This window comes from Maylandia zebra, linkage group LG23, assembly GCF_041146795.1.
Source record: "Maylandia zebra isolate NMK-2024a linkage group LG23, Mzebra_GT3a, whole genome shotgun sequence".
NCBI classification, from domain to species: domain Eukaryota; kingdom Metazoa; phylum Chordata; class Actinopteri; order Cichliformes; family Cichlidae; genus Maylandia; species Maylandia zebra.
This window is the reverse complement of record NC_135188.1, coordinates 17,121,905-17,142,655: the sequence shown is the minus strand read 5'-3', so window position 1 is coordinate 17,142,655 and position 20,751 is coordinate 17,121,905. Positions and strand designations below refer to the sequence as shown.

The 20,751-nt window shown below is 40.4% G+C and overlaps 1 protein-coding gene across 4 annotated transcripts in view; it reads left to right on the top strand.

The window, feature by feature from the left end:
* nlgn1 (neuroligin 1) overlaps positions 1-20,751 on the top strand; it is a 377,293-nt gene that overhangs the window by 193,618 nt on the left and 162,924 nt on the right. For 3 of the 4 annotated variants that reach the window (XM_004552939.3, XM_004552940.3, XM_004552938.3), the window contains one exon: positions 9,251-9,310. The exons of the other annotated variant lie outside the window; for it this stretch is intronic. In XM_004552939.3, the coding sequence (XP_004552996.1) occupies positions 9,251-9,310 (60 nt within the window). The remainder of the gene's footprint in view (positions 1-9,250; positions 9,311-20,751) is intronic. 4 annotated transcript variants of the gene reach the window in all.

The following is a 20,751-nucleotide window of genomic DNA, read 5'->3' as shown; positions in this document are numbered from 1 at the left end:
GGAGAAAGCAAAACAAAAAAGAGAAAATAAATGCAGTGTGAAACAAGTCAAGGTGAGAAGGATATTTAAGTGGGTGTGAAAGCTTTTAGTTCTCCAGAACATTACTTTGTAACTAGTTACAGCTCAGTTGATCTTTCCAGATTTTTATTGCTGGTCTTTCCAATTTTTTTTCAAATTTTCTTTTCTCTAATTATTTTAGAAAAATTGTTTTAACAACTTCAAAGTTTTATGTTCACTGGCACCGGTTCATGTTCTCTTCTCTTATGTTCCTTCTTGTGTCATTTGCAGTAGGTAAACATGTTGCCTGAATTCAATTCTGTGATCAAGTTTATTTCAAGTAAAAATAGTTGGACATATTTTTCTACTGTTGACAACCAAAACTAGGTATGTCTGCATTTTATTACTCATTTGTGTATAGTCACAAAATGTGGACCCACTTCCCTTAAGGTACCATAAAGCAACCCCCTGTAAATTCAATTAGTCGGTTTTGCAATGGCAAATAGTTTAAATCACACGGCACACCACCAAACAAAAATGTAACACAAAGCATATTGATAATTTTTTCCTGCACACCTGGCATGGTGGAATTGGCTTGGTTTGTCCTCAGCATACCCTCTTTTGCTTTCCTCTGACCACTACTCATGCTATGGCCTTCATCTGGGTCAGAATTTTCTCCAGGACCCAGGTCAGATTGACCACTTTTTTTTTCTTCAGATATTTATCTATTGCTATTACGTGTTGTGTCATCTCACAGCATGACTATTATGTAATTTCTTCTTCTGTTTTACTGGCAGTTGGCAACCTATTTAATTAGAGCTGGTAGTTGTACTGCCCTCTAGTGAAAGAGAATTTAACTGTTCTGCCCGTAACTCACGCCGATCACTTAGAGTACTAATCAGGTGGAACTAGATAATTTTCCATGGCACACCTATGCGCCGCGGCACAGTGGTTGGGAAACACTGGTCTAGATTATCTTACATGAAGCATAGAGTAAGTGTGATACCCTCCACTGTACTGAGTAGTTACCCAGTTATCATATGTTAGTGGTAGGTATTACATATGCATATGCTTTTTTCTTAATTTCACATTTACCCTCAATATGGAGAATGTTGTTTGAAAAGTTGGTGCTTGTACCACCTACACATTACTGCAGAACTGTGCACATCCACACAAGCATTTCAGTGATCAGCATTTCTTGCAAAATGCATCGACTTCTTTTATTTTGTTGCCACTGGTATTGCTTCTAATATTCACATTACTGCTACCATAATCTTTCATAGGTCTAAGATTAGTTCCATTTTTTTTCACTTGTGCTGGTAGAGGGAAAAACTGAAAAACTCATGAAGTGATGTTCAATCCTGTCTGTCTCTTCTGCCTAATCTTACTTCATATGCTTCAGGCATAGTTCCTGATGATGATATGGAATATTAATGCATCTTCCCCCATGAACAGACTTCCCTTTAGGTTTTCATAATCTTAGGATCTTCTGTGTTTGGACACATTTTCCCATTTGCGTCACATATTTCAGTCATTTCCCAGACAGCTCGTACACATTATGTTTCACAGTCATCTGAATAAATGGCAGCTTTATTCTGTTCTCTGATGCACAACTGTTTTGATGGATAGCTTCTTTTTTCTCTCATTATAAGTAAAGTATATATATTTCAAAGCCCAAACACTTCAAATCTAACCATAAAATGTATGGACACTTTTATAGAACAAGCTTATGTACATTGAGAAAAGGATAACAGAATGTAAGATAAGCGCCAGTTTTTATTGGTTATCATTAAAATATTTGACTGAGGAATAGGAAGTCTTTCATCTTTGGTTCAAAGATACCAATGGTGACTGATTGTTGGAATGCAACAATCATTATAACAGTGTTAATATTTCAACAACACTGCAATATTAACCAGTTATAAATATTAACCCAGCTATTGCACTGTGCATGTTAACATTAGGTGCTGAAACGTTAGTAATTACCCGCATCAGTATTCTGTTATCATTAAGTTAGCAGCTAGCGGTTATGGTTATCATGATCCTGTACTTCTGTGATGTTAATAGACAGTCTATGGAGCTTGGAAAGAAAAGCGTCTGGACTTCTTTAAGTTGCTTGCAGACGTTTCACCTCTAATTTGAGAAACTTCTTGAGTTCTAAGGTCAAATGGTGGAGAGTCCCAGACTTAAGCTCTGTGGGAGTATTCCCCCACAAGGGACAATGGACCCCCTAATGATCCTCTACCTAATCACATGAGCCAAGGTGTTAAAACGGGTGTAGGTCACAATCAGCCAGGGTTTCGGGTGAGCTCATTGTGAAACCTAGCCCCATCCTATCATGTGATTTCCTGAGGTCAGATGGCCCAGCATGTGAGTGGGCGTTAAGGGAAGGGGAAGGGATCTTAAAAGTGGATTATGGATGGCAGACAGTTGGTGTCGTAAACCCCTGACTCTGTTCAAAGATGGTCACTCACAACATCCCAGTTTACTTCAGCAGCAGCACACTCAGACAGAAACTGGTTCATCCCAAAGACAAAACTTCTAAACACAAACTTAATAATGTGGTGTATGCTGTACAGTGTAGTGAGGAATGCCCAGACCTCTACATTCGAGAGACCAAACAGCCACTTCATAAACACATGGCACAACATAGAAGAGCCACCTCCACGGGACAAGACTCGGTAGTCCATCTGCATCTAAAGGACAAAGGTCACTCTTTTGAGGATGTCACATTTTGGACAGAGAAGATAGATGGTTTGAAAGAGGAGTGAAAGAAGCCATCTATGTCCACTGTGAGCGACCATTTTGAACAGAGGCGGTGGCACCAACTGTCTGCCATCTATAATCCCGTTTTGAGATCGCTTCCCAGATGCCTTAATGCCCACTCACATCCTGGGCCATCTAACCTCAGAGTGGGGCCAGGTTTTACAATGAGCTCACCCGAAACCTTGGCTGATTGTGACCTACAACCATTTTAACACCTCGGCTTGTGTGATTATGTAGAGGATCATTAGAGGGTCCATTGTCCCTCGTGGGAGGATACTCCCACAGGGCTTAAATCTGGGACTCTCCACCATTTGATCCTAGAACTGAAGAAGCTTCTCGGATGAGAGGTGAAACGTCTTCAAGCAAATCAAAGAAGTCCAGACGCTTTTGTTTCCAAGCTCCTTAGATTACAATCACCTGGATGACTGAGAACCTTCACAGACAAGTTAATAGACAGTTTCAATATAGCGGGATAACATGAATTTGATCTAAAAGGCGATTCTTCCAAAGCCCCAGATTGACCCTGAAAATTTTTTACCAACAACTTGACATGACAGCCTATCTTACCTACTCAAATATATAATATGTATCAAATTATGTGTAGCTGTATCTGTTAGGTGTGGCTGTGTGCAGGCAGGAATAGGACCCAAGGTGCAGACTCCGGAGACAGACGTGAACTCAAAAAAGGCTTTAATTTAATACTCAAAATATAACAAAACTAAAAAAACTCAAAACAAACTTAACCTGGAGAAATGACAGAACACACAGCTAGGAAAACGGTAGATCGCGACACAGACACTAAGAAACACAGGGCTTAAATACACAGAGGGAGTAATCAGGGAATGAATAACAGGAGGGACATACAGCTGGGGCAAATCAGAACTGACGAGACAAAAGGAAGCGTAAACTGAACACACTAAGACAGAGACCTTCAAAGTAAAACAGGAAACACATAACATAGACTCACATGCAGGCACTACAGAGGGAACAGAGACGTGGGACCAGGGCAGACACAAACACTGACTGAACACGGGGATATAGGAACTAAGGATACATAGAGACGCGAACTAGACAAGGGGATGCAGGTGATAGGGGAGACAGAGCAACTAAAGAAGACAGAGACATAAGCCATAAGACGGAACTCAAAGAAACCAAAAACTAGAAATTATAAATAATATCGTAAACTCAAAAACCCTGGGTCAACGACCCAGGCATCCTAACAGTATTAAGTTTGAAAGTGAAGTATTGTGACAACTCTACATCCTTAACACAATTACTTTAAAAAGAACTGAATACTGATGGCAGGTCATGGAGAAAAGTCTAGAAACCTCTCAAATGTCTTAAATTTTATTTTAAAGTTCTGTATGTCTATATTTCCATAACACATCATTTTACACACAAGACTACAATAATCCAATGATGAAAATAAATAAATAAATAACTTCAGTTCACACAAAAAAGGACTGCAGGATTTAATATGATCTCTTGAGAAGAAACGAGTAGAAACCAAAAAAGATATTTTTGGACATCAGACTCATTGTATGACACAGTTCTAACATATCTGTAACACACCTCTCTGAGGTTTCACACATTCTGCTTATTTTCATGCTTCCTGAGTGATTCTCCTCATCAGAGAGTTTGTTGAAGTGCATTAAAGTCCCAGTTCTACCTTGGGGATGGATTCTGTATTTATAGTTTACAGCCTGTGGGGATTTTATCCAAGGTCAGTTGTAGATTACCTATTTGGCTCATTGAGCAGCGAGCTCTGTTAGATCCCCTTTTTAATGTGCATCGGTGATTGATTATGCTAGTGTGTTTCTATGCCAGTAGAGGCCTTGACTGATGCATACAGAGAGCAATATATGTATGTGTGGATAGCTCTTGTGCAGAATGTGCAATCGATGCATGGACTCTCCTCACAATAATTACCTCATCCAGAAGAGGGGAAAGCCTGAGGGTTTAGTGTGTGTGTGTGTGTGTGTGTGTGTGTGTGTGTGTGTGTGTATCTATCATTCTTGCTTCCCAGCTGGCTCTTTGAGTCATGGATTGTTGCAGTGTCAGAGAGCGTGAAACTCCTCTTCATCAGTCTCCAATCAATGCTGTTGGTGGAAGCAGGGAGATATGAGGATAGAAGGGAAAACGATGGACACAGAGAAAAAGACACCACAAACGTCAGCGAAAGGCAGACGATGTAGACTGAGAGACTGAAAATCAAAGTGTAATATTTTGCTCCACTGAATGATGAAGAGGAAAAAGAAAAATGAAATGTGCTGTACGGGGTCCTTTTAGGTATGAAAAGGAAACTCAGTGTCCCTTTCATACTTAAAAGAATTACAGGAACCATAAGAATATAACAGGGGGACCTTGGGTATTTCTCTAGCTTTAACTTGATAAGTGCTAATTTTTAACGACCCACTGACCAAGTTAACTGCACATATCTGTGAATATAATAATTTAAAACATGCTGAGGCCATAAGACACAAGACTTCCAAGTCCTAAACAAAGTCAGACGAACTTCATTGTAAAGGTATTATAGTGAGCTGCTGGGTTGGATAACAGTCTGCACTAATTTACCTAATTAAATGGTAACTGATTGCATATTTCAAATAATTCATAGAGCATTTTTAATCTTTGCCCGGTTTTCTCTGCAGAACTAGTACCAAATTTCTAAATTTCAACTTCTATCTTCAAACTTCTTTCAGTGTGTTTACTGAGGTCCTGTTTGAAGCAATTAAGCTCTTTCCCTCTGAATTACACCTCTTTCACATTTACAGGTCAGCCTGTTAGTCTACCAATCTGTGCTTTTGTTTGAAAAACAAAGGGGGGTATAGTGCAGATATAAGAGAACAGCAATTTGTTAGCATGCAGAAGTAAAGGTGAAGTGATAAGAAGTAGTCACACAATGTAGAAAAAGATAACCTATTTTGAAAGCTGTTATCCCATTGAATCACCATCAGTTGTTATCTATCTTATATTGCCAGTAATTGGCAGGTTCAACCAACTGGTAGGATACTGGTTTGTGTCATTAACTCTTTTAACTACGGTTTTGCTGCACTGCTCCAAAAGACACATGTGCCTAATCACACGTTAGGCCAGTGTTATACTTTCCTTTGCCATATACAAGATGCAAAAGTCTGCTTACACAAAGGTGATGCAAATTTTGTTATCAGAGGGTGAAAGAGACTCGTGGATGTATGCGTGAATTCCAATTTGCTGCGACTCCACAGACCTGTCAGCACCCACACAGCAGACTAAAAGGGCACCAACTGTGAGCCCTTGTAGTCTAGTAGACTACGCACATAAGGACAAATACACCTGTGTTGCGTCTACAGTGGGGATAATCCTAGCTGTAGTGAGTTTTATTTACTTTTTTAATATATATATAAATACCAGGGTGAAAATATACAGGCACATTTTTCTAGATGGCTACATTCCTTTCTTTTTATTGGTGTTAAAATGGATTATAAATGACTTCATGGGTTGCAATAGAAGTACAGTATATTTGGTTGGTTATTATCTATGGTAGGGATTAAAACAAAGGTTATCTGAAAAATGTTTGAAGTGTCACGTTCCTAATCACTGATCAGAGCTGATGCCAGCTGAGACTTCACCAGTATCTCTGCTTCAGTTACCCACACACATATGAAAGCACGCATACACTGGTTCAAAATAGCAGGTGAGGACAGGTCGGTGTCAGGACATTCTTGTCACAGCGACGTTCAGTATTGGCACATGATTGTTGAATGATGTCTCTCTCGTTTTCTCTCTCTCCACATGTGTGTGTGTGTGTGTGTGTGTGATATGACATGTCATGCAGCTGTCTTGCTCTGATCCCAACTAACCCTAAGTCAGAAAAGGTGCTCCTATAAAAGCAGCACATGTGCAATTCAGAGAGCAGTCGCATTGTTTTTGTCTTTTCTTTTTTAAATTCTCATAGGTTTTCCAGTTGCTCACAGCTTTTTAATGTTTTTATTTATTTACTTATTGTCTTTCGATGATACTCATTTCATGTTGATGGTGTTGAGACATATGTAGTATATTCAGTGTACTGTGCCAGTTGAAGTATTTTAACATTCTAAAATGGATAGTTGCTTTGGTTCATGGAGACTTAAGACTAGACTAGATCTGGAAGTTAGGCTTCTACATCCTATAAATATAAATAACACAGATAAAACAGCATTTTAAATTTAAATGTCCTCTTGTAGTTTGGATATTTTTCAGTCAAAAACATATAAACACACCACTTTGTTTTGCTAATTTTATATCTATCTATATATAAAAATTAATTGTGTACTTGTCTGTCCGAACATGCATTTAAATTGTAGATGCAACAGTTTGAAAAGTAACTGTAGGCTTGCTGTATATTCAGGTATTAGCACGAAGACATATATCACTCAGCGTCGTGTATGCTGAAAGGTTACCACAGATTTCTCACAACCTTTATGTATTGTTTTGTCAGTGATCTCTCTATGCGGCATACTCTATAAACAGGTGACACATCCCTAGACAGTGGCTGCTTTCTCTTTCTTAGACATTTCCCATTTCCTAAGAAGCGACTTGGTGTCTCGGTGCTTATTCAGCACATTGAAAGCACGAGTCAGCTCTCCCTTATCAAATTGCTTGTCATATTCACAAAAGAGAGCTGGGAGACTGCTGCAGGACACACTGATATGCAGTAAGCCAGCCTCCTTTTTAAAGTCATTGGAAAGAAATCAGTGAGCTTAAAATAAACCAAGATATTATGATGGAGGAATTATTACTCTTGGATATGAGTTACTGGCTAGAACCATCTTAACCATTTAAGTCAGTCATCTGCCATTATGATCTATTTCATAAACATTAACAACAACTCATTTAGTGACATCTCTAGTTTAATATGAGCCATTTATTAGCGTTGACCTTATAAATAGAATAAACTGCTAGATCAGTTTTTAAAAATGGAATTGAAGTATATTTGCATAAAAGTGCCGGCTATTTGCTGCTGTGGTCAATTAAGATAGATTAAAGGACTAAAGTGGTGATTTCCTCATCCACTGATGGCACTTTGAGGCACAACGGGCTCACGTGTTGTCGATGCCATTGCATGTGTGCGCAACTGTGTGTGTGTGTGTGTGTGTGTGTGTGTGTGTGTGTGTGTGTGTGTGTGTGTGTGTGGTGGGTTGGGGGAGGACCAGTATGCTACTGATGCTATTCTATGTGTCATGCACCTTGACAGCTTCTGTTATTTTTTGTTAAGACTGCATGTTTCTGATCTTGTTTGGAAGATATATGTATATTCTTTCCTCTCTACGTTTGTATTTGTGTGTTTGTTTGTTTGTAGGTGTGTAAATACTTTAAGCTAGCATGCGTTTTTTTCTCTGTGTATGTAAACAATACTGATATTAAAATGACAACCTGTTGTTTTTATGGAGAAGCATCTAACCACTTCCCTTGACAGACAATTGCCTGATAAACTTAAACACTACACAAACACTCAGGTTGAACAAAAAAAATGTTTAAAGAGTATTTAAAGAATCTACTGAAAAAAAAAGAAAAAAGAAGTTTAATTCAGTACCCTTATTGTATCTGCTCAAAGTGTCAGATGCTTTCATACTTTACTTTTTTTCTTGTATTGATTAAACAAACATACATAATTAATCTCAATATTATTATGCCAGAGCAAAGTCATTATTGTGTTATTGCTCAGTTTGTTTCCTTTAAATAAAACTGATTATTCTAAATTGTATTATGAAAATTACTATGTGTGCTTATTCATGCTTTATGATTTATAGCATGCCTTGGCAAAAGCATGAAAATAAATGGATAAAGAATAACCCAATAATCACTCAAAAAATATATATTTTTTGGGGGGGTCTCCTTTCTTTCTCTCACTGCCTTTAAAATATTGAGATAGTTGATATTCTAAACAGGGATATGTATGGACAGATGTTTGTGTGTGTTGTGACATCAAATCACTTTTAAAATGCATTTGGGGAAGTTGTCACATGATTCTCTAGAGTGCTCTGCTCTTAAAAAAAAACTCTGCTTCTTTTACAGTCTTTGTTTGTTTGTTTTTCTCTTCTATTCTGATCAATTCAGTTGTTACCACAATATCTGATGTGTGTAATTTATGCTACTTTATGCAATGTTTTAAAGTTTATGATCTTGAGACGTTTATCTTTAGTTCAGTCTTCATTTTCAACAGAAAACTAACATTTTTTGCCTCTTTTTTTAAAGTCCCTCTTTTTTTGGTCTTTAACTTCTTAAATGAACTCAAGCAGAGTAAATTCCAACATTAAACAAAGTGGACATTGTGGTAATGTTTGCCCAGTCTGCTTGTCAATGTGAGGATTTTTCTAAAAAGAAAAAAAGAAAAGAAAAGAAAAAAGGGGGCTATAAAATCAGTAATGATTGAAAAAACTTTCTTTCTTTTGAGAGCATCTTTTGAAGACTGTTTGTGTTCTTGATCACCCTGTTTTCCTCCATCTTCTCCTTCTTGGTCCTATAGGTCCCCTTACAAAGAAACACAGTGATGATTTAGGTGATAGTGACCGCACGGACGACGAAGGTATTTTTTCCCCCAATGCCAAACTGATTTGCATGACAAGGGAAATCAAACTTACCCTTTCTCCTACAATTTTTATCTTCTTTGATTTTCTTACATTTCTTGTCCTTTTTTTGAAATTGATGGACATTTTCTTTTTGCTCTTTACTCGTAAACTCTCTTTTTGGGCTGGATGTGTTTTGTCCTCTTCAGCTTGATGTCTAAAATTTACATGTCTTCCACCATTCTTTGATATTAAAACTGTAACATATGTAGATTACCTGCTTGGATTTGCTGTTTCCTTTTCTTTACTTTTCTATGTTGCATCCCACCAGCAGATAGAATAATTATTAACCCTTCAGTCAGCTCTTAACACATTTTTGCATGTTTTTTGTTTTGATTTGCCTCGTTTCTAAAATATGATCATGTTCAAAAGTTTAACCGTTGGCTAACTGGCTTTTTTCTACATTAACAGATCTATTTATGTTTTTGGCATCAAAATAACCTTTGTAAATATGATAAAAATACTAGAAGACATGTTAATATCGTTCTCAGCCCTAGTTGCTGCAAAGACTTGTGGGGTGCAATGCTGGACCAACTTACTACCTATTAATATGTAAAACTTGAATAAATACACTTATTCAGCATTTGCAAGGAACCCACATGACATAGCATTATGTTTAAGGTTTTCACCGATGTCCTCACTGTACATAAACACTTCTATCACTTGGTAATTTCAGTGGAGCAATCATGTTGCTTCTTTGATTGCAGTGAATGCTCACACCGCAGATTGCAATTAAAATTTAGCAAACATCTCTGTGAGACAAAGCTGCTTCTCAGGGGCAAATACCTCACTGGTGGAATTAAATCTCCTGTGAACCAACTCAGCAAAAGGTAAGACAAGGTGAAGTAATTATTGTGGCTTAGCTGATCAGTTTTCAAAGCAGACAAACTTGTAGTTAGAATGTATGTAATATATTATCATTAATATATTTAATTTCCATTAATATTGACTTTGGTAGGTAATTATTGATCCTGGTAATTAAAGACTGACATGTAGCTACATGTTTTAATTTAAAGCTCTGGAAAAGTGGACCCTGACGTAAGATTTACTTTATACATTTTTTTCTGTAAATAGTATATCTTTACAGGGTTAAACAGATTCCAATCTGCTGCACTTTAGGTCACTCATTGTAATATAAATAACTATATGGGCTAGTTATATACATTATATATAAAATCTGTGTCTGCATAGGGACAAGATCAAGGATGCTAACCCACAGTTTCCTGCCACAATGTGCTAGTACAGAAAATTATAAAGAGAAGACTCTATAACCATATATAGTAATCAAGACATGCTAGTTAACCCATAAATATATTGCCTGGTTCTGTCAAACTCACCATGTGTTTGAAAATAAGCAACATTGTTACCTGTTCTGCTCTTATTGCCATGAATTTTCTAAACTCAAATGCAATAAAAATAAATTATTTTGTCCCCATGTACTGCTAATCATTTAAAGCCATTTAATCCTTTAATGCAAGGCGTGTTGTATTGTTTTAAAAAAAAAAACACTTCAGGGTTCCGGCGAATGTCTTTTGAAAACTGCAATGACTCTTCTTTGTATTGAAATGAGTGGTGTTATGATGCTATGGCATTCCACTTGAAACCCATTAATCTCATCAGTAGAAGAAAGAAGAACCTTTGCTCAATTGCCATAAAATAAGAGATCTTTGAAAAGTCATATTACAAATAAAATGTCTTTGATAAAACCCAGAGATAGTGTCATATCCCCTTGAGACTGCTGCAGTGCAATTCTAATGACAGGCAGAAAGTCTTAATAAAGCACCTCTACTGTATAATGTGATGGAGTAAACAGCAATTACATCCAAGTAAAACTCACAACCATCCAGATCCTTTTGATCTGCATCATCATGCAGTTTTTATGGGAGTTCAAACACACACGCATACACACACACGTCAGTAAGATTATAGAAAGTCACAAAGCTCACACAGATCTATTCAATGAATTCCATGCTAGCTTCAAGTGTTATCTCGATAAAGGATGTGGAGAAGACAAGTAATCCAGTTTAATTTACAGGGAAATATGTTTCAGAATGCCTGCATGGACACGCAGACCCTCACTCTCTTTCAGGGCAACTCCAATCAGTCTGAACTCTCCCTCCCCATTTTACTTTCCACGTAGCTCTAGAGGCTTTGACCTTTGACATAGTGTTGCCTTTTATCTGCCAACTCATTGAGGACATCCCTTCACAACCCCTCCCATCCAGTATCTTGCATTTTATAATCTCTTTATATTCTCTAAAGCTGCTATTTGTAATCCTTTTTGTGCTGGGAATAGAGATGTAAACAGGAAAGCCCAGAGAACTTGTTAGAAGCTTCTGTTTCAACATCAAATATTGCTGGAATAGTTAAGAGTCAGAATGTGGAAGTGAAGCTGTTTCAAACTGTGGCATCTACTTATGGAGGCTCTAAGTATTACATGTTATTACCTGTGAAAGATTAACCTCCAGGGATACAGTATAGATTAGAGTGTTAGGGGCCCAGAGATGTTGCTAATACCATGTAGACAATCTTGGAGTAAAAGAAAAGATCATAACAGTATCAACGACTGTAGGAGGAAGCCGGAGTACACAGGGAGAACTTGCAGACTCCACAATGAAAGAGGTGAATGGTCCAGATGGTGGAATCGAACTCAGGACCTTCTTGCTATGAAGCATCAGTGCTTACCACTGTGCTCCCCTTCTTTAGTTCTGTGGATTTAAATTCATACAAGATGGTAATTTTCCTTTGGCTTCAGGTCAGGGAAGCGGGTTGTCACTATTGATAGTGCTTAGATGCTGAGACTAGCTTAGAACACCTGGCCTTCTTGAAAATCTTGGGTGGGGTGCTGCAAGCATCCCTCCGAAGGCACTCTTGTCTACTAGGTACTTCAGTGCTCACATGGATAATGATAATGTAACCCCAAGAGTAGTTCTGTTTCTAGAGTTCAGTGCCGATCATGGATAGTCCATAACGGAAACTATGTTTGACCATGATTGTGTCCAAAGTGCACTTGGCAACAGGAAATGTTGCCAAGTTTGGTTGGATTCTGGAGGTAGCTGATCAATGCTGGAAAAAAAAAGGACATGGCTCTGTCAAATCCATACTGGCAAACTTTGGGAGAAGTCTGATGAGGCCAGGGAACAAGACTTTCAGTCGACTTCAAATCAATTCTGGCAAACCGTCAGGTATATATGGTTGGGTTGGCGTGCTGACGTCAACTGAGGACACAAGAAATAGAAGCAGTGTTTGTGTGATGCATATGACTTCCATCACTAGGTGTGAAGTCACTGAGGTAGAGATGGCTGAGCTTTCCCTAGACTCCATTCAGACTCTGGATGTTGTGGAAATGAATTGGCAAAGTGTAGTGGTGGAGAACGCATTTAAGCACTTCCCTTGTCCTCTGGAGCGTGGTGGTGCGGGGGCTGTCATTGTTGGCTATTTAGTCCACGTAGAGCAGTAGTAATAGTTTGTTTTTCATTGCTGGCAAGAAGTTGGACTCATTTCCCTTAGGTATGGGGCTCCACCAGGTCTGGCTCTTGTCATCGATTCTGTTTGTGATTTTAATGGACAATGTTTCTAGATTCAGGCAAGGGGAGGACAGTTTCAGGTATGGTAGCCTCGGGATCTTATCTTGGATTTTTGCTGTTGATGTGGTGCTCTTGGCTTCACTGGTTGATGGACTCTAGCTTTCACAGCCATGGTTTGCAACCAAGTATTGAGCAGCTAGGATGACAGTTAGTACCCCAAAGTCTGGTTCTCATCAGAAAATGAAGGCATACCCACTTGGGGCAATGATCCACCATCCCAAATAGAGAAGTTTAGGTATCTTTGGGTTTTGGTCATGAGTGAGGGAAGAAGGGAGTGGGAGACAGTCAAATGGATTGATGTAACACCCTGCAATAATGGGGTAAATATAGAGCTTAATTCAAAAGTGTGACCTTACTACTTGAGCTATGTTTTACATTTTTACCCTTACGTATGGCCGCAAGCTCTGGGTAGTGACTAAAAAAGTGATACACAGATAGAAGTTGTGGAAATGGACATTATTGAAAAGGTTCCCTGGCCTCAACCTTAGAGATATTGACCTTAATCATTGGAAAGGAGCACAGGGTAGAGCTGCCAACTGGATGTCCAACTGATAGAAGACCCTGAAACAGAACCAGGACAGCGTTTATTGTAGATTTAAATGTTAGTTGATTTGGGAATGATCAATGTTTGTACTGCATATTATAATTTAGCTGAAATATGGTTTTCTAATTATAATAAAATGATTGGTCACTGTTAATACATGGTAGATTTAAATAAATATATCTAAATCTCTTCATCATACATCTCTACATTGATGCCTTCTTAACCATGTTAGTGAAGAAGTTTTTATGAACAGTTTTCACTGAATACATTTTATTAGGCAGCCTTTGAATCAGTTTTTAGCACTTGGCCTCATTTTTTTTCTTGCTGGCCTTACCAGGATTCCTGTGTCTTTATTCCCTGCAGCAAAAAGCTAGAGCTAAAGAAAAAAAAACAACCCTTTTCTTCTTGTGACTGTTGTTGGTTTGATAAGTCCTCTACACTGGCAAAGGGAGAGGATACCAAAGTTTTTGCAACAGCCTGGGGGCCTCTCTTAGGGTTTGCCCAGAGAAATCTAAAGCACCTGAATCTCTTTGATCATAACCTCATCCTCAAGGAAGCAATGATCTACTCCATGCTGGCATGGCACCTCTCCTCTGACAAACCCTCCCTGACCCATACTCATCCCAGGGAAGATTGAGTGGTAGAATCACTACATGATTGCATCTTATTTTCACTCATCTTAGAGCAAGCTTTCATCTTTCTGCTCACTGTGAAATACACAAACCCACACACACAGACACACAGAAAAGAGAGAGAGGACAGTTGAATTTTCCTGCCTGATTCTAGACACATTCATTGAAAATTAAGTTACAGGAATCAATATTAACTACTGATTACAATAATCACACATGTATTTGCTAGTTCAATAATCACCTCAAATACAATTTATTCACTGATGGAAAGTGGTGGGTGGTAGAAAGTGTTGAAATATGCTGAATAAATTGATAAGTAAGGGGAATGAATGGAGAGGCTGGGATTTACAAGATTTTTTTGGCTCTGAATGCTGCACTTGGCAGCCAATGTAGGTTGCCAGGAAGCCATACTGAGAGCAAGCTGGATAGCATAAACTTAAAACCTTAATATATAATATGTTGAGTATACACTGGGAGTTGCTTTAGTCAGTAAATCCAGGTAAATTCAGGTAAATCCATCAATGTTCGAGCGTCGCTGTGGCAATTTTATCCTAACCTCACCTCATTACCGCTGACCTTCAGCAAAGAACAAAAAAAGCCACACTGGATTTATATCACTTCAGCAGAATTTAATTTCTATTTTCAAGTAACACTTGAGAGGACTCATAAAAATACAAGTGACTCTAATAATACACAGCTTCCATTCTCAAAAATTATGATTTTTATCATAACTCTTTCCTTATCATTTTGTTTACAAACCCATGTTAACAATTACAATTAATGCTATTCATGTTTTTTATTATATAAAGCCCATTGGATTTCACTGTAATTTGCGGTTGTTGTAATCATCTACATCATCTTCATTTGTTGTTCATAGCCATGATGTTGGCATCATCTCTACCATCTTCACTGTTGTTGCCATTATCAAAATCCAAGCCATTCTTTTCCCCAGAATTTCAAATATTGCAGTTTTTTTTCAGCACATATTTGGCACAGATGCTTTGAACCACAAGCTGTGGCGGTGTTATTAGACACTAAGAGTGAATGGTCCTGTTTGACAAAATCTCCAAAAGGAAGCAGAAGGGGCGGTGTCATCAATCACAATACTGTCAACCAGGAAACTTCACTTTGTCCTGTTTCAGAAGTTTGTTTGTTTTTTTTCATTCACTATATTTTAGTTTATACACCAAAATTACCAATTTAGTTTAAAAAAAGATAATAGTTTGGGTCAAAATATTTGCAATTTGGATTACATTTTAAAAAAAACATGCTTGTTGAAAAACAGCCCTTTTGTTCCAACTAGTCAAAAATTCACAGGTTGGAAGTTGCACGTTACCTGGCCCCACTGCTGTTTTCGTAACATGATGTTGACTACATCATAACTGCCACCACAGTAACATTAATATTAGCATAATTGTTGCAATATTGTCCTTTAGTAACATCATTGTCTTGATCATAGCTATTGTCTGTTATACTTGTCCTCATTGCCATCAATGTAATAGGTAGCTATCATGATTTTTTAGCATGGTTGTTATTTGTCACTGAGATCATTTGCACCATAATAGTTTTCAGTATCATTACTATCAACACCATTAGCAATGTAATAGTTAATCGCTTTCATAGTTAGCTATTGCCGTCATCAAAACCATCTTGGGTGACACCAGCAAAAAGTATTTTTATTTCCATGATTGTCACCACTATCAAGTACATTACCATTACTGTCACTATCATGGTTGACATCATTGACATCATTGTCTAACTCATTGCAATCACCATTTAACATTCCCACAGCTGATTCCACTATATATCCAGTATTAATTGCCATTATCCTCATCTCTGTCATCATCAAGGCTGTCAGTTAATTATCACTACTGCCACTGTCATGCCAACATGACTATCAGCATTATCATTACCATTGCATAACCACCATCATAAACAGAATCATATCATCACAATTACCCAGTTCATTCATTCTTATTATATGCTCGGTTTGTCTCCCCTCCTCTCCTTTTGTTAGGTTGCACATATATCTGGACTGTACAGCACCAGCACACATACGCACTTGCCATAATCTCCTGACCTTTTTTGTCAGGAGTTTCTGGAGGTGTTCCAGAGGAGAGTTATGATGTGTCGCTACATTGTGGCCAGTGCCTGCTGCGACAGAGGGAGCTGAATAGCTTAAAAAAAAAAAAAAAACTGTAAAAGGACAGAGACTGTGGAGTGATGTAATGGTCTCTGCACTCAGGGAAACAGAAGAAAAGACAAACATAATACAAAGACATGCATTCAGAGAGAATTTTACCAGAGCCAACCTACCTTTTCTTTAATCCCAATTCCTTTTCTGTGTAAGGTCATTCTGACTAATAAAAAAAAAAAAAAAAACACCCAGCACGCCCCTGCGGGCGGTTTATCCTTCAAGCTCGGGTCCTCTACCAGAGGCCTGGGAGCTTGAGGCGCAGTATCTTAGCTGTTCCCAGGACTGCGCTCTTCTGGACAGAGATCTCCGATGTTGTTCCCGGGATCTGCTGGAGCCACTCGCCTAGCTTGGGAGTCACCGCACCTAGTGCTCCAATTACCACGGGGACCACCGTTACCTTCACCCTCCACATCCTCTCGAGCTCTTCTCTGAGCCCTTGGTATTTCTCCAGCTTCTCGTGTTCCTTCTTCCTGATATTGCTGTCATTCGGAACCGCTACATCGATCACTACGGCCGTCTTCTTCTGTTTGTCTACCACCACTATGTCCGGTTGGTTAGCCACCACCATTTTGTCCGTCTGTATCTGGAAGTCCCACAGGATCTTAGCTCGGTCATTCTCCACCACCCTTGGGGGCGTCTCCCATTTTGACTTCGGGACTTCCAGATTATACTCGGCACAGATGTTCCTGTACACTATGCCGGCCACTTGGTTATGGCGTTCCATGTATGCCTTGCCTGCTAGCATCTTGCACCCTGCTGTTATGTGCTGGATTGTCTCTGGGGCATCTTTACACAGCCTGCACCTGGGGTCTTGCCTGGTGTGATAGACCCCAGCCTCTATGGATCTTGTGCTCAGAGCTTGTTCTTGTGCTGCCATGATTAGTGCCTCTGTGCTGTCTTTCAGTCCAGCTTTGTCCAGCCACTGGTAGGATTTCTGGATATCAGCCACCTCCTCTATCTGCCGGTGGTACATACCGTGCAAGGGCCTGTCCTTCCATGATGGTTCCTCGTCTCCCTCCTCTTTCTTGGGTTTCTGCTGCCTGAGGTATTCACTGAGCACTCGGTCAGTTGGGGCCATCTTCCCAATGTATTCTTGGATGTTCGTTGTCTCATCCTGGACTGTGGTGCTGACACTCACCAGTCCCCAGCCCCCTTCCTTCCGCTTAGCGTACAGCCTCAGGGTGCTGGACTTGGGGTGAAACCCTCCATGCATGGTAAGGAGCTTTCTTGTCTTTATGTCAGTGGCTTCTATCTCCTCCTTTGGCCAGCCTATTACCCCAGCAGGGTACCTGATCACGGGCAGGGCGTACGTGTTGATGGCCCGGATCTTGTTCTTACCATTCAGCTGACTCCTCAGGACTTGCCTGACCCTCTGCAACTTGGTGGTTGCAGCTTTTCTAGCGGCCTCTTCATGGTTCCCATTCGCCTGCGGGATCCACAGGTACTTGTAACTGTCCTCTATGTCTGCAATGTTGCCTTCTGGTAGTTCAATCCCCTCAGTTCTGACTACCTTTCCTCTCTTTGTTACCATCCGACTACACTTCTCCAGTCCGAATGACATTCCAATGTCATTGCTGTATAGCCTGGTAGTGTGGATCAGTGAATCGATGTCTCGTTCACTCTTGGCATACAGCTTGATGTCATCCATGTACAGGAGGTGGCTGACAACTGCTTCGTTCCGTAGTCGGTATCCGTAGCCAGTCTTGTTAATGATCTCACTGAGGGGGTTCAGGCCTATGCAGAACAGCAGTGGGGACAGAGCATCTCCTTGGTAGATCCCGCACTTGATGGTGACTTGTGCTATGGGCTTGGAGTTGGCCTCTAGTGTTGTACACCACATCCCCATTGAGTTCCTGATGAAGGCTCTTAGGGTCCCATTGATCTTGTACAATTCTAAGCATTCCAGTATCCAGCTGTGGGGCATTGAGTCATAGGCCTTCTTGTAATCAATCCAGGCAGTGCACAGGTTGGTCAGTCTGATCTTGCAGTCTCGGCTGACTGTTCTGTCTACCAGTAGCTGGTGTTTTGCGCCTCTGGTATTCTTGCCAATCCCTTTCTGTGTCCCGCTCATGTATTGACCCATGTGCCTGTTTATCTTAGCCGATATGATGCCTGACAGGAGCTTCCATGTAGTACTGAGGCAGGTTATTGGTCGGTAGTTGGAGGGGACCGGTCCCTTCTTGGGGTCCTTGGGGATCAGGACCGTCCGACCTTCGGTTAGCCATTCCGGGTGTCTCTCGTTAACTAGCAGCTGGTTCATTTGTGCTGCCAGAAGCTCGTGGAGTGCAGTCAGCTTCTTTAGCCAGTAGGCGTGAACCATGTCGGGCCCTGGTGCTGTCCAACTCTTCATACTGGAGACCCTTTCTTGGATGTTGGCCACTGTGATGGTTACTGGACCCTGTTCAGGGAGGTCGCTGTGGTCTGCCCTCAGATCCACTAGCCACTGAGCATTGCCGTTATGGGTTGCGTCCTTCTCCCATATGCTCTTCCAGTATTGCTCCGTCTCCAGCCTTGGTGGTGCTGTTCTCTTATTATTATTGTTCCCTTGCCACTGAGAGTACACCTTTGCCTATCTCTCTGGTGTACCTCCTCAAGCGGCTGGGCAAGGCTATGAGTCTTTGCTTGGCAGTTTCCAAGGCCTCAGGTATGGACAGCTTGCTGTATTTCTTATGCACCTTCTTTGTCGCACCTTTCTGCAACTCCATTAGTTGGCTGACCTCCCTCCGTGCTACTTTGATCTTGCCCTCTAGCCTCCTTCTCCATGGAGGGTACTGCCCCTTGTGGCTGTTCAACTTGTAGCCAAGCATCTCACTGATCACTGCTGCCGTATTGTAGATCAGCTTGTTAGTGTCGGTAATCGTGGTTGTAGGTATCGTCCGTAGTGCTGCATTAACATCATCTAGCAGACCTTCTGAGGGTACTTCACGTAATCTTGGTAACCGACTACGGGGGATACAGGTTTCAAGCTTGGCGATGATCCTATTTTTCAGGTCAGTTCCTCTCACACTCAACGATCCTTCTCCTATCGCACTTGGGGCTATGTACCCAATCTCGGGTGGGGGTGATGATATCTCCCCCCTGACCTGGCGTCCTGACTCCTCCTTGCCATAGCATTTGTGTTGTACCTCGTCAATCTCTAGCTGTGAGAGCAGTCCCTTCTTTCGAATGTTGGAACACTGAGCTACTAGTTGTTTCGCCGTCATTGTGGATGTTGGATATCGAAGAATCCATAGGTCCCGCATCCTATTCATGTAGCCCCTTCCGCCGATGTTACTTGCGTAGTAGCATTCCAACAATGCCCTGTTTTTGTATTATTATTGTATTATTATTGCAGAACACAATGCATAATCTAGGAAGAATACTACAAATAAATTAAGTTATAAATAATACAAAGTGCCCTGTAATATATATATATATATATATATATATATATATATATATGAAGACCCCAGGTGCAGGCTGTGTAAAGATGCCCCAGAGACAATCCAGCACATAACAGCAGGGTGCAAGATGCTAGCAGGCAAGGCATACATGGAACGCCATAACCAAGTGGCCGGCATAGTGTACAGGAACATCTGTGCCGAGTACAACCTGGAAGTCCCGAGGTCAAAATGGGAGATGCCCCCAAGGGTGGTGGAGAATGACCGAGCTAAGATCCTGTGGGACTTCCAGATACAGACGGACAAAATGGTGGTGGCTAACCAACCGGACATAGTGGTGGTAGACAAACAGAAGAAGACGGCCGTAGTGATCGATGTAGCGGTTCCGAATGACAGCAATATCAGGAAGAAGGAACACGAGAAGCTGGAGAAATACCAAGGGCTCAGAGAAGAGCTCGAGAGGATGTGGAGGGTGAAGGTAACGGTGGTCCCCGTGGTAATCGGAGCACTAGGTGCGGTGACTCCCAAGCTAGGCGAGTGGCTCCAGCAGATCCCGGGAACAACATCGGAAATCTCTGTCCAGAAGAGCGCAGTCCTGGGAACAGCTAAGATACTGCGCAGGACCCTCAAGCTCCCAGGCCTCTGGTAGAGGACCCGAGCTTGTAGGATAAACCGCCCGCAGGGGCGTGCTGGGTGTTTTATATATATATATATATTAGAGAGAGAGAGAGAGAGAGAGAGAGAGAGAGAGAGAGAGAGAGAGAGAGATCTATAGATAGATATAGATATAGATCTATATCTCTATATATAGAGAGATATAGATATAGTCCTAAATTTTAGTTAAAAAAGGAGCAATAATGTTAAAATGATGCTGATGCATTGCATTTACAGTGGGGCAAAAAAGTATTTAGTCAGCCACCGATTGTGCAAGTTCCCCCACTTAAAATGATGACAGAGGTCAGTAATTTGCACCAGAGGTACACTTCAACTGTGAGAGACAGAATGTGAAAAAAAAATCCATGAATTCACATGGTAGGATTTGTAAAGAATTTATTCGTAAA